The sequence below is a fragment of the Mesocricetus auratus genome, unplaced genomic scaffold, assembly GCF_017639785.1.
Source record: "Mesocricetus auratus isolate SY011 unplaced genomic scaffold, BCM_Maur_2.0 Super-Scaffold_100031, whole genome shotgun sequence".
In the NCBI taxonomy this organism is placed as follows: Eukaryota; Metazoa; Chordata; class Mammalia; order Rodentia; family Cricetidae; genus Mesocricetus; species Mesocricetus auratus.
Window position 1 is genome coordinate 16,078,275 of NW_024429212.1, and position 14,957 is coordinate 16,093,231.

The 14,957-nt window shown below is 38.2% G+C and overlaps 1 protein-coding gene across 1 annotated transcript in view; it reads right to left on the reverse strand.

The window, feature by feature from the left end:
• Hfm1 (helicase for meiosis 1) overlaps nt 1-14,957 on the reverse strand; it is an 89,209-nt gene that overhangs the window by 48,551 nt on the left and 25,701 nt on the right. Inside the window, exons 10-20 of the mRNA XM_021231398.2 lie at nt 14,301-14,378; nt 13,937-14,092; nt 10,408-10,608; nt 10,236-10,324; nt 8,578-8,621; nt 8,143-8,244; nt 7,438-7,583; nt 5,973-6,067; nt 5,173-5,306; nt 3,453-3,500; nt 669-749 (exon numbers count right to left, since the gene is read on the reverse strand). Coding sequence (XP_021087057.1) covers nt 669-749; nt 3,453-3,500; nt 5,173-5,306; nt 5,973-6,067; nt 7,438-7,583; nt 8,143-8,244; nt 8,578-8,621; nt 10,236-10,324; nt 10,408-10,608; nt 13,937-14,092; nt 14,301-14,378 — 1,174 coding nt within the window. The remainder of the gene's footprint in view (nt 1-668; nt 750-3,452; nt 3,501-5,172; nt 5,307-5,972; nt 6,068-7,437; nt 7,584-8,142; nt 8,245-8,577; nt 8,622-10,235; nt 10,325-10,407; nt 10,609-13,936; nt 14,093-14,300; nt 14,379-14,957) is intronic.

Genomic DNA, 14,957 nt, shown 5'->3' on the forward strand with positions numbered 1-14,957 from the left:
GTCCCTCTTTTTAAAATATCACAACTGTTTCCTTTCCAAAATTTAACTGTATTTTTATGAGTATAAAATTGTGTACATATAGACACACTGTGTAACATACAACAGCCTCAGATCTGAGGTGTTTTAAGGCCGTATGTAAGAGTTGCATGGGTGACATCATGGGCTGTGCAGAGTGCCTGTGTGTCTTTAGTGAGGCTGTAGTGAGCTCACGCAGTGAACCACAGGCAAGCCCTGTCAGAAGCAGAGAGGTCCCTTCTTGTGCCTGGAGGACAGAGCACTGAGGATGGCCACAGCTTACTGTGTCTCCCAGCTTAGCACAGAGCTCACAGCCCCTTTGTCAACAAACCGTCAATGGGTAGAAGGTCATGTTACTTTTCTGCATTATGAAACAAACAGCCACTCTGACAATCCCCGGTTGTGCATTCAAGGGGCACAGGTTTTTACACCAGTTGTAACATGCCTAAAGACTTCAGGTCCTCTGCTGGGAGTCACCAGAATCAGTGAAATAAATCAAAACAGATTTACACACACTGATGCCTCACAGCTAAATGAGGATATTCTACTGAAAACTAATTTCACAGTTTAGTTTCACTGTTGTCTAAACTTTAGTAAAGCAAAATTTTAGCCTTAACAAGCCTTAAATTTAGGGACATCATAAGGAAAAGTACCTGTTGGTTTGAAATAAACATCTTCATCCATTTTTATCAAGTCTAGTGATGATAAATCTTTCAGATTCTTCAAACATAATTCTGTTCAAGTATAGAAAACACACTTTAAGTTCAGTAAAATAAGGAAGAAATGAAAATAGAAATTTACTGTTAAATATGTTAAAGATGTGTGTTATGACATAACTGTTCTAGGAGAACTGGAGTCTTTTAAAAAGCAAGGGAAAGCCGGGCGTTGGTGGCACACGCCTTTAATCCCACACTCGGGAGGCAGAGACAGGCGGATCACTGTGAGTTCGAGACCAGCCTGGTCCACCGAGTGAGTTCCAGGACAGGCTCCAAAAACAATACAAAGAAACCCTGTCTCGAAAAAACCAAAAAAAAAAAAAAAAAAAAAAAAAGCAAGGGAAAACATGAAACATATCTTAAAAACCAACACCCATACACATAAAAAACTTGAAATATAACATTCAATTAATTAATATGCTAAGTATTATTCAGCACTTAGAACATTTGAAATGATACATATGCAATACTTAATTCTAAAAATGAAAAAAATATTACATATATACATTAGGAAACTAAAGAATTGAAGCTGAAAAACTTGTTTCAGGTCTAAGGAATTGCTTTGCTATCTGTTATCCATTATGGAATTTTTTCCTTCAAACTTTGTTTTTTCAAGACAGGGTTTCTCTGTGTAGCCTTGACTGTCCTGGAATATTCACTCTGTACACCAGGCTGGCCTTGAACTCACGGAGATCCGCCTGCCACCACTGCCCTGTTACTCCTTTAAGCGTTCATCAAAGATACAGTAGCACAAAATGATACTAGCTGATGCCAGGATTAAAAGGGCACCTCCTGAGGGGTTCCAGGTTCTTGTGTCCCAGATCAAAGAACTGCAGAGTCATGCAGACAGGAGCAGGAAAAGTGACAGCACTTCAGATAAGCTTCCAGGGAAGAAGTAGCAGGAAGAAAGTTTCTCAGCTCTGCTGCCTGGCTTCACAGAGGTTTAGGGTATCTGCCTCATTTGCATAGTGGAACCCAGGGCGTGCTCTATTTGTAGCATGCAGTTCCATATACAGCTTCATTCATGACAAGGCTCTGAGCCAGAGACAATGACCTGAGGCGATTGCAGCTGTCCTCAGCAGAAGGGGCCATCACTGCTTTCCTCTTTGCCAAACTAATTGTTCATAGTTGCCTTTATAAGGTTATGTACAAGACTTACAGATCTCACTTACTGCCCATGCTCTTGCTTCAGAAGTACGGAGTCAAAGAGATTAATGAAATTTGTTCTCATTCCAGAGGAGTCCTACTCCATATCCAGGGGAAGAAACAGTACACAGAGAGGCCAAGAAAACTCCAAACACACAGGCAGTGGTGTGTCCCTGCATGCTTATTAACATGGATGACAGATAGCCATCTGTCCACTTCTTTCACCAAACAGCAAAAGGCACAGGCTTCCCTAGGTCTTGAGGTCTTCATTTCCAAAGGCTTTCACAACATGTAAACCTTTGATTTAAAATTTTACTATGCTTCACTCTTGTTATAGGGGTATTTTCCATGGGCCTTGCATTGAATGAGAAACAAAACAAATATTTTCCTCTCCTATAGCCATAGCTTTTCATTAATATATGCAATAAACAGATACTCTTCTATGTAGACAAAACTCGTATCAGTTAATAATGAAAGAGAAGGCAAACATTGATAGTGATTGTGCTAACTTAATAGAAAATTAAACATTAAGATTATCAGAATAGAGCAAGATAATACTGTTACCTATCTGCAATTTATCATAATCACTGATATATCACTTAGTTTTAAATCTTCAGTTAGAAAATGGTTCACAAGAATAATATTTTATAAATATATTTTAACAGCAGCATGATAAATTTATGTGAGTATTTGTCACCATGCTAAATAACATAGTTATTCCTTTTGCTGTCTGGAACTCACTATGTAGAACAGGCTGGCCTCACACTTACTACTTACCATCATCCTCCTGCATCTTTTTGAGTACTTGGATTACAAGTACATGCACCATACCCAGCAACATATTTATTCTTTTTTTTTTTTTTTTTTTTTTTTTTTGCTTTTCGAGACAGGGTTTCTCTGTATTGTTTTGGAGGCTGTCCTGGAACTAGCTCTTGTAGACCAGGCCTGCCTCTGCCTCCCGAGTGCTGGGATTAAAGGCGTGTGCCACCAACGCCTGGCAACATATTTATTCTTTAAATGAGACAGCTTATTACTTTATCCTTATCTCTGCATTTTTATTTGCCACATACAAAGTGAGAACAAGTTAAAATATTTTAGTGACAGTTTCACCACAGTGAAGACACAGTAATGTTAAATCCTAATAAGTGCTTATTGGATTTTTATAGTTAAAGACAGGTAATAAAATCTTAAAGTTAAAAAGGTTGAAATTTGAAAAGGAAATATAACACAGATTTGCATGAGAACCCCACAATAAATCTAGGATTATATTTTCAATTAAAATTAAACTAAGAAGGAAAATAAAGTGTTCATTAGCAATGTTTTCAAAGATCAGGGTCATTTTAAAAACAAAACCTCAGTAAGCTAACTTATTATTTAAGGGCAGATATTCTGACAGGATTAATCAATATAGAAAAGCTACACATGCCAGAAAAAATAATTCAATAGTTTTCTCCAGACAAGTTTACTTTTAAAAATAAATTACATATCCTTATTTCTTTAGTAACTGACATTTTTCCTCAAGATTTATACAACATATACACAGAGAGATAGATATCAGAAGGAAATACATCTGACCTTGTAACTTTGCTTCAATTCCATCTTTGTTCAATCCAGATACAAAACCTGTGTAAGTCAAGAAACTTTATTTTTAAAATGGAGTGTACTTAATTAGTGTTTATAGGTTCAATCTAAACTTGACATAAAGAAGAGCATCTATATTCCATACAGATTAATAACAGTTTGATGGGCTCAAAGAGGCTTAACTGTTCATAGAACACAACCACTATTTTATAATCTTTTTACTATCAACTGGCTATATTTTGTTTTTTTAAAACTGTAATAAGTAATGAGAAATACAATATTTCAACAAAAGCTATATAGAATCAGTCTTAAAGATCTATTATTATTTTTAGCTATGTGCACATATATTTGTGTGGGGATAAGTACACTTGAGGCAGGTGTATATAGTCAAAACTTGGAAATGATTATTTTTCCATCCACAAAATAGTTAACTAAACTGTGATATATTGATATAACTGGGATTACACTGTAATGACAAAAGAATCATTACTAATAGACTCAATTATATGAAGCAATCTCATGAATGCTATGAGTTAAAAGAAAATGAAGACAGGCTGGACAGTGGTAAGAAGGACCTTTAATCCCAGCACTTGGGAGGCAGAGGCAGGCAGATCTCTGTGAGCTCAAGGCCAGCCTGGTCTACAAAGTGAGTTACAGAACAGCCAGGGTTACACAGAGAAACCCTATCTCAAAAACCAAACCAAACCAACAACAAAAAATAATGCTTGCTATTCAGTCATGAGAACTGGGATTTGGATCCCAGTATCTCCATAACAAGCTGAGCTTCCTACACAAGCTCACAAACACAGCTCCAAGGAGGTGGGGACAGGAGGACCAGGGCTTCCTATCTTCCAGTCTAGCTGAGAAAGCATGAGCTACAGGTTCAGTTAGAGACCCCACCTCAAAGGAGGACAGAGTAACAGAGGAGGACATCCAACGCTCTCTTCTAGCCTCCACTAATGAGTTCAGGTGCACTAAACATGTACACTCATGCAGACATATATGCCCAAAAATACATTTTAAAAAATCTTTAAGTGAAACAAGTATGTTATGGCCCAGTTTTCCCACTCCTAGGCAAATACACAAAGGACTCTTAGTCACATACTACACAGAGATGCATGACCATTCATGTACATTGCTGTATTCATCACAATAGAAAAAAATGGAACCAGCCTAAATGTTCATCAACAGATAAAAAAAATTATGGTAATCTGTACACTGGATTTTTCCATGAGATAATAAATGTTGGCTGTTCCAAGATGTTATGCTTTAAGTAATTTGTTGGAAAACTAATACAATGGGACATTGTTTGCATTAAAAATGGAAAATAAAATTGCACCCTATTTGCTTTTATGATTTGCTTTCTGTTCTTATAAACTGAAAAATGAACAGCCACAAATTTAGAACAGGAGGTCAACTGAAAGATAAATATGAAAAAGATTCAAAACTTTAACTTACTTTAAACTAGTTTAGGTACTTAAGGTTCTTTTTCATTGAGTCTATTTTTAACTGTGTTCATTTTAAAACATTAACAGACTAAGTGCAGAGCAGACAGTGAGCTCTCATTTTTGTCCACTCTTGCCTCTGAATACAGAGGTGATGGCTACTTTCCTTCCTGTTGCTTACTAGTTTCTGCAATCTGTTCTCTAAAAATATAAGTAGAAACCCAGTGGGTTTGAAAACAATCACTGCATTTCTATGTCAAATCACAAACCATAATGAGAAGGGTTTTTCAGAGCTCTGATGTACAGCAGGGTTGACCGGATCCAGTCCAGCGCAATGCTCACGTCTGTGATGGTGTGAAGCACAATCTCTGCATTTAAATGTTCAATGAGATGTCTGTGCAAACTAGGGGGAAAAACTGTGTCACTAATGTGAACCTCAAGAACATCAATCTTACTTTTTAAACTGTAAAAGTATATAACATACAAGTTGCTGCTTTAATAACTCATGAAAAATAATTTTCAAAAATACAAGAGAAAATCTTAAAAAGTCAGTTCAACATCTTTAAAAATGAGATTTCTCCTTACTTCATAGTTCTCGAAGATACTTTATTTTAATAAGTAAGTCAGTACGGTAATAGCAGTGTAGATTATGTCCTATTTTTCCCAAAGAGGAGGACTTATGACATACTGAGAACAATTCCAGACATTCACATTTTCACTCATTATAAAACAAAGTTTGAGGTGTGAAAATATTTCTCTTACTAAGAGTGAGTAATTATAAATATTATAAATTTAATACTCATAAGTTATAATACAACAATAATTAGTACTACCTTTTAAGACTTTATAGCAAAGATATGTACTATTGTGTGCTAAGAACCATCACTAAATAAAACTCTGTTGTCTTTAAATAAATCTATTTAAGTCCTAAAATGACATGTTTTATAGTTAAATCGATAAGACTATTCCAAGAAAACAATCTTAGAAAATCCCCAAACCAAACTGCCTTCCATATATTATAGGAAAAACCAACAATCATGAATTTTCTTCTTGAACTGTTCTTTGTTACCTGCTTTCCACAGTGTCGTTACAAGCTAACATCTGAATGTACTTCTCTCTTGTACTCAATCGGGTCATAATAACGGCAGTAGCTGTAGTGTCAAACTGGAACAGTAACCAAAGCACAGAGATTAGCAAACACTAGAGCATGTTACAATGATGAATCTTTTCCTCAGAACTTGCCATAAATCAATAAATCATAGGCCAAAAGGACTAAAATCTGCTTCTGAATTTTAATATTAACAAAAAATTAATTTAAAACCATCTCTCAAGAGTATAACTGTAAATACCACTTTTGTTTCAATATTATATAATTTTGACAATGTTAATGTCAAATCTTGTAAACTGAATTAAAAACAAGATTTAGTGTAGTTTCCATATATGCTAGCCAGTTTTATGACAACTTGACACAAGCTAAAGTCATCTGAGAGGAGGGACCCTCAATCAGGAAAATGCCTCCATAAGACTGGGCTGTAGGCAATCCTATAGGGCATTTTCTAATTGAGAGAGTGATGTGGGAGAGTCCAGTCTACTGTGAGCGGTGCTGTCCCTGGGCTGTGGCGATGCCAGGTTCTGTAAGAGAGCAGGCTGAACAGACCAGTAAGCAGCACCCTCCACGGCCTCTCCATCAGCTCCTGCCCCCAGATCCCTGCCCTGCTGAGTCCCTGTCCTGACTCCTTGATGGAAGACTGAGGTGGAGGTGTAAGGAAATGAGCCCTTTCCTGGCCAGGTTGCCTTTGGTCAGTGCTTTATCACAGCAGCAGTAACACTAACTAGGTACCACATAACTCGATGTATTTGGTTTATCCTCTAAAAATAAAACCTTGTGTGACAAAGCATTTTGATACTTTGAAAATGATGTTTTTTCCAGGATTTTCTCTTAGTATCTGAAAGGATGATTTCCTCATTCAAGCCCTTGTCAGACATATTTTGTGATAAATGTGGGCTGAATTTTAATTGTAAAATTTAGTGCTCCGACCCTGGGATGTTACATGTTCGGAGGTGCACAACAGTCCTTCACAAGGCAAAGCTGCCCATCCCAATGCCAGAACTAGACATATGGCGTATGCTGCAATCTTAATATTTAGGAGGCAAAACCAGAAAGGTGGCAAGTTTGAGTCCAGCCTAGGCTACATATAGAGATGCAGTTTCGAAAATAAACACACATAAAAATGACACAAATTCTTTATCAGACTAGAAATAAGCTGAGAATTCCCTTCATAGCCCCTTGACCAGTGCACTCATTTGCACGTCCACCCTTTAACTCAGAGTAGTTTAGACAGGATGGAGTGGGAAGAGTACATTAAACTCCTATAATCTCAGTTGGTGAGTCTTCTTTATGTTTAGTCCTCCATTAAACTTGATGTTTAAATTACATTATTTTTCAACATAATTATGAAATGTAAATAAAAAACATAGAACACTCCTTCTTTGCCATATTTAAAAGGTTAAAAAGAAAAGCCAGTGTCCCTTACCTGGGGTCTGCCAGCTCTCCCAATCATCTGCAGAATGTCTGTCTCACTGTACTCCTCAAACATGCCCCCAGTGTAGTGCATGGTAGACTTTATCACGACCAGGTGAGCCGGCAGGTTCACGCCCATAGCTAGAGTACTGGTAGTGACTATCAATCAGAATGCAGAATAGTCAAGCCATTTAATTTTTTGTCCTGGGAATATATATATATGTGTATATATATATGTGTGTGTGTGTATGTATATATATATATATTTTTTTTGGTTTTACGAGACAGGGTTTCTCTGTATTGCTTTGGAGGCTGTCAGACCAGCCCGGCCTCGAACTCACAGAGATCTGCCTGCCTCTGCTTCCCGAGTGCTGGGATTAAAGACATGTGCCACCACCGCCCAGCGGGAATGTATTTTCTTATATGAGACATAATGATATAAATGGAATAAAAAACTCTAAGAAATTTAGAAAAAAAGGAATAGAGGACTTTATAATCTCAAATAATAATGTACCCTAAAAATAAAATAGCTTAAGATCTTTCAAATTGTAGTATGTTCAATAAAATGATAAAGAATTAAACTTTGCTAAAGAGTTTAATGTAATATATACATTCAGGTTCTTTTTCAGTTCTTGGGAGAAATTAATCAGATTACCTAAGCTTTTTTTCCCTTAAAAATAAATTTTCAAAATATGTACAAGAAATATGTTTTACTTACAAAGAACTGGGAGATCTCCTGAAATAAACAGTCCTTCAACCAGTTTCCTGTCTGAGAGCTCCATGCCAGCATGGTGATAACCAACACCACACACCAAGACATCTGCAGCAGGAACACACCACCTGTCAATCACTGCTCCCATGGTGACAGCCAACACCACACACCAAGACATCTGCAGCAGGAATCACCACCTGTAACCCCTGCTCCCATGGTGATAACCAACACCACACACCAAGACATCTGCAGCAGGATTCACCACCTGTAACCCCTGCTCCCACCTCACCAGCACTGACACTCCTATCTATATTTAACCCTGCTATTCAAAAGTTGTCTCTAGGTTGGAGGTGTGGTTCTGAGGTAGACTGTTTGGCCTGGCATGCCTAAGGCTCCAAATTTTTTCCAGGATCAAAAAAAGAAAATTGCCTTTAACCCTACCTTTTAGTTTTGAATCCCTTATAGAATATGCAGACTTCTGTAACCTATTGAAATGTGAAATTAATAAGTTATTCCCTGTAACATGAAATTCTGAAATAGTTTGTTATTCTAAAAATGAAGAGACTTTCACAATGCCACCATCTGCAAGCTATCTTTAAAAACAAACAAACAAAAAACTACAAGCTGTGACAAGTTTTATTAAAGGAAAACTTTCCCCATATACTTTTTTATGAGTCTGTCCTGGCGAGCTTGCAATGGTAGGGGAATCCCCCGGGTAGTGGCAGCTACTCTATAGCAGTGGGAAGTACTGGAAGCTACCTTTAAACAGCAGGGACTATGTCAAAGAGGATTGGGGAAGGGGAGCGTAGGAGTGTGGGGAGGGGACAGAAATAGAGCACACTATATGAAATGTCCTCACAAATATATACCAACAGGGGGAGCATAGAATATCTAGTTTTCCTACTCAAGATGTATTAGCTGCTAACATAAAAGCTCACTTCTAAACCAAACATAGGAAGGAAGGAAGGAAGGAAGGAAGGAAGGAAGGAAGGAAGGAAGGAAGGAAGGAAGGAAGGAAGGGAGGAAGAAAACTCACATTAAAAACCAATGTAAGTGGTTACTATGTCCATGGGGTCAGAACAAGAAAGCTTCCCCATAATTTGTCTACTAATGTTTGCATGTTTGTAAGAAATAAACTCCAAGCCAGCCTTGGGGAGAGCACAGCTGGAGGCAGAGGCACTGCAAGAGCAGACAGTGACTGCAAAATGATTTCCTATGTGAACAAGGCCCTAGGTTTCATCTCCAGTGCCAAAAAATTTAATGCAAAAAAGAAAGATAAGGGAAAGTTCCATAAATTGAAGTTGAGAGAAATAATATGCCTGATAGCACACAAGCAGGCATAAGTGGAGTGTTATAATTTAAGTCTGTGTCTCTAATGTCACATACCTATTCTGGCATTTAACTGCTGAAAAAGCTTAAAACTATAAAGAGGAATAAAGATTAAAAAGTGGTGGGACAGTGAAGGAAAGAGGTAAAGAAACTTCCCTTAAGTAATGAGGCAAGAAGAGGAAATGGGAAAGCAAACTAAAATCCTGCATATGCTTCCGTTCAAGACCATGGCTATCTGAAACAGACAAGTGCACTGTGTGCAGCAGACAGACAGGGGTGCGTGCCCGGGACTAAGGAGCCTCTCACAGGCAAATTCAGCTAAGGACACACAAGTGTGTGTTTGCCTTAGAGGACGGAGTCTGTGCAAATGAGTTTCCCATAACACACGGATCCCACACATCTTCCAAAACTGCTTTCAGAACTAGGCTGCAAACAAGGAGACAAGGGTCTTGGTGGTCACACCCTACCTCCCACTAAAAGTGGCACAGCCAACTTACTCATTGTGTTCAGTCACAAAAAGCACAGAGCTCCAAACTACTTATAACTACTCGAGGCCTCTTTCCGTACACCCATCCCTTTGTTTTTAATGCCACTTTTACATTTTCTCGCTCGCTCTGTAAAGCCACCACTCTTTCTATTGTACAGGTAACAAACCTAGGCTTGAAGATATCAAGTAGCCTGTCCAAGGTTAAGAGATGAGCCACTTTCTCATTTCACCTAAGTGATTCCCAAAAGTCCTCCCACTTCTGAGAACAAATGAAAGCACATACCTTAGTTTCTGTTGCACACTGATAATAAATTTAGCATCTTTTACAAGAACAGAAGCAGCCTGCTGCACACCTTTCCTTGTTGCACAGAACTGAAAATAAATTAGTGAATTCTATATCAATCAGGTTAAAAAACGGAACACCGCACACAAAACCAGCAACTAACAATCCATACCACAAGTGTGGGCTTCTGATCGGAGTATGTTCGTATAACACTGTAAACTTTATAGTTGAGGGCCAAGTCGAACTTAAATTCAGTCTGGTTGCTACTGCAGGGAAAACCCAGGACCACTTTTTGCAGTTTCACGGGCCTGTGGCTCTCATCCATCTTCAGACACACAGCAGGCCTCTCGCCGTCTGAGAGCCATTCTGCAACCTGGAAAACATGTACATTACAACTGTGTCCTGGAAAGTTCTAGAACTAAACACAACACAACTATAGACCACTTTAGAGGTTGGAAGTATTTGATCCAATCCTCTTTTCAACATCACACGTTTCACTAATACTACTCTATAGGCATGTTAGTAAATGCTATCAATAGCCGTGTTTCAAGACCATAAACACTTTCACGTGGTAAAGTTCTAACTAGTTATTAGTATTTTGTTTCCAAATTAGAATTAAAATCAATTTGGTCACACAAATCAAAGTTCCAAACACACAAGAATTTGCACTTCTAGAGGAGTCAAGGATAAAGATTATTATTTTAGAGGAATATTGAGGGAAAGAACAAGAAAAACAAAAAGAAACCAGTATTCAAAGAACTAGTGATTACCACAATGAAGGAAGTTTCAAGAATGTGATGGTATTTTTATAAGAATTGCTATAAATCAATAAAAAAACCACTATCTCAGTGTGAAAAAAGGCAAAGGACATCACTGACTTGGTTTTAAAAAGTTAATGTAGTTGACAAATATATTAAAATACTTCACTCAGTAAAAAATTCAATGAAGTAAAAATCTTGAAAGTATGTACATTTGAGAAATATTTATTATTATAAAAATAATTTCATTATTATGTTATCTAATATTAGGATACAAAAATGGCGTTGGTGGCGCATGCCTTTAATTCCAGCACTCGGGAGGTAGAGGCAGGTGGATCTCTGTGAGTTCAAGGCTAGCCTGGTCTACAAGAGCTAGTTCCAGGACAGCCTCCAAAGCAATACAGAGAAACCCTGTCTCGAAAAAAAAAAAAAGATGCTGGTAACAGGAAGTACAGAAATGACTTCTTAAATAAATGAACGTGACATTTATTGAAGGCAGTATCTCCTGAAAGTTTAAACTAGCCTTTCACTTAGTTCTTTTACTCCATGTCATGGTACAGAACTGAGTATGAATATTTCCAAAGATATATTAACTTCAGTGCTGTTTATAACAGAGAAGTGGGAATAACACTATATTATGAGGTTAGATTAAATATATAAAAATAAAACCACGAAAGGTAAAGAATATTTGGTAACATGTATAATGATTCCATGCCGCTATGGTGAAGGTGTACTTTGTATGTTTCCCAGGGTTTATAGGTTAGAAGCCTGTTCCCAGTGTAGCAACAGTGTAGAGAGGGAATCATTAAAAACATTGAGGAAGCTGCCCTAGAGCAGAGGGAGGCCGTCTCACAGAGCAAGTCTCTCGAGAGCCGTTGTTAGAAAAGGGTGAGTCTGCGGCCGGCCTGTCATCCCAGCTACTCGTGTGGTTGTGGTGGTGGAAACCGTGGGAGAAAGAATGCAGGGATGGACAGCAGCCCAGTGCGAGGCTGGAGGCTCAGTCTGCAGCACTACAAACAAACAATCTCTTCGGCTGACTATGAGCTACTTTTCATGTTTGAGGTGGCCAGGAGGACAGTCACCAGGCTAAACAAATGAGTCTTATTTTTCCAAACATGAGTGAAATAAGCCTCTTTTAAAAAATCAGTTATCCAGCTTTAGATATTTTGTTACAGCAACAGAAAACGGGCTGATACACTGTAGATATAGAAGAACACTTCATAAATTTCAAGTGTATTCTTTTTATTTTTATTTATTTTTTATTTTTTATTTTTTTGGTTTTATGAGACGGGGTTTCTCTGTATCGTTTTTGATGCTGTTGGTCCAGCCCGGCCTCGAACTCACAGAGATCCGCCTGCCTCTGCCTCCTGAGTGCTGGGATTAAAGGCGTGTGCCACCAACGCCCGGCAAGTATTCTTTTTATATAAGTCAAAACTGTCTATGACATGGTGGCATGTGTCTTTAATCCCAGCATTCAGGAGGCAAAGGCTCGTAGGTCTTTGAGTTCAGGCCAGCCAGGGCCACACAGTGAGATCCCGCTGTGGGAGGGTCCTAACACTGCAGGGAAATGATCCAGGTGAGGGAACAACCAAACTGAATTCAGCCCAACTTAGGTGAGTGGTGCTGAGCCAAACTTCAAGAGTCTGTCTTCAACTGATTTATTTTAGCAATATTTAAGCACAGCACAATTCTGGGAAGAAGTTTTCTGATAACAATTAATTCAGTCCCAAGTGAATAAATGTTGGGGGCACAAAGGTTCTTGTACCCATTGATCACTAGGGAAATCAGGAATGTTAAACACACAGAGGCCTCTCCTCAATGGAGGAGATAAAATGTAATCAGAGGTTTTTCTTCAGCTTGTCAGTTCCCAAGTAACCATTCAGAGGATTAATATTAATTTTAAGTGTTTAGTTGATGGCTCAGGCTTATTACTAGCTAGCTCTTACATTTAAATTAACCCATTTCTGCTAATCTATGTATTGCCATGTGGACATGGAATTACCTTATTTTCTGCTAGTTTTTAAGAAGTTTGCTGGAGGGCTGGAGAGATGGCTCACAGGTTAAGAGCACTGGCTGCTCTTCCAGAGGACCTGAGTTCAATTCCCAGCACCCACATGGTGGCTTCACAAACATCTGTAACTCCAGTTCTAAAGGATTCAGTTCCTTTCTCTGACCTCCAAGGGCACCAAGCATGCACAAACACACATACAGCAAAACACCCCTGTACACATAATAAAAGAGTCATATATTTTTTAATCAAAACTAAAAATCTATTATCGAAAGTATAATACCGCAAACCACTCTGGGTCTACACACATCCAAATATGCATGAAGTCATCCTCCTGGTCACACAAGGACAAGTCCAAACATCTGCCCCCTTTGAAACAGTCACTAGTGCTACTGCAACACAGGCACACAGAACTGAGGGAAAGTGGGTGATCACCTCGGCCATCACTTTTTTCCCCCCACACACTGTTAGACAATTAAGAGCCAGCTCATTCTAGCCGGGGTGGTGGCACACGACGGTAGTCCCAGCACTCGGGAGGCAGGGGCAGGCAGATCTCTGTGAGTTTGAGGCCAGCCTGGTCTACAGACTGAGTTCCAGGACAGCCAGGACTATTACACAGAGAAACCCTGTCTCAAACAATCAGAAAAAAGAAGAGTCATCTCATCCAACAATCATGACACATTACTATCCAAGTTACAAGGTGTCTGAAAAAAGTGAACACTATAAATTTTAGGTAAAAGCAAATACCAGATTTGTTCTGAAAATATTTTATTAAATTCAATGGCCATAAGTTGCTATGCTAATGAAATCTAGCACTAACTTTCCCCATATATTAAATTTATCAAGTGATTGACAGAAATACCATTTTCTCTGAGGTCAAATTGACTAAATATTCCATAAATAGTGAAGTCAAGCAAGTGAAGACCGTGACTTACATCCTCAGCATTGGGAATTGTTGCAGATACAGCCACAAACCTCATAGGGACGGGGCTGGCATTTTGTAAGGCCCCAGATAAAGACTGTACCGTTTTCATTCTGCTAACAACAACCTCAAGAGTTGGACCACGGTTTTCATCTTTTATAATATGCACCTAGGTAAGAAATCAAGAGAGAATCATTAGGTATAAAACTAAAAATCTAATTAATCAATTAAAATGCAATATTAGTATTTTTCCTTGGAAAAATAAGCATTTTCCAGTTTGAAAGCCCAAAAACATTATTTTACAGAAAGTGTCATTTCTTTCTATCCATTTTAAATATCACTTTATGTTTATCTCTAAGAGTGAATGCGTTCACTACCTCATCAATGAGAAACAGTCGAACCAGCTGGACTAAAGAGTTGTCTCTCCACTTCCTGGTCATGCTGTCCCACTTCTCCTACGTGGAAAATGCAAGTAGTTTATTCTAATAAGGAATTACAAGTATTGTTTAAGACACTGGTAAATCTTATCAGACATAGTACAAAGGGCACTGTTTTACTTGATTCTTTAAAATCTACACCAAAGAGGCGAGGACTAAAAGTTACTTAAATTATTTTAAGAGTCTTAAAACATAAGGTCTTCAATCTTTGAAATAATCACAAGTCAAAATCTAATTACACTCTGCATATTTGATGTGTGTAGATGTTTTGCTTGCATTTATATCTGTGCAACATATGCATGTTGTGCCTGTGAAGACCAGAAAAGACCATGGGATCTCCTGAGACGGGAGGGTGTTGGGAACCAAACTCAGATCCTCTAGAAGAGCAGCCAAGGCTCTTAACCACTGAACCCAACCCACTAATTATATATTTTTAAGCCCTACCAAGGTATTACTTCTATAATACATACTTGGACAAATGAATATAGGGAAAAACGTGGTTATAGATTATCCACAATTACAAATTGGCTTGTTTTTCTCATTGTTCACATATGTGATCATTTCGCTTCCACTTTTTTGTCTATGATACTCTCTCCA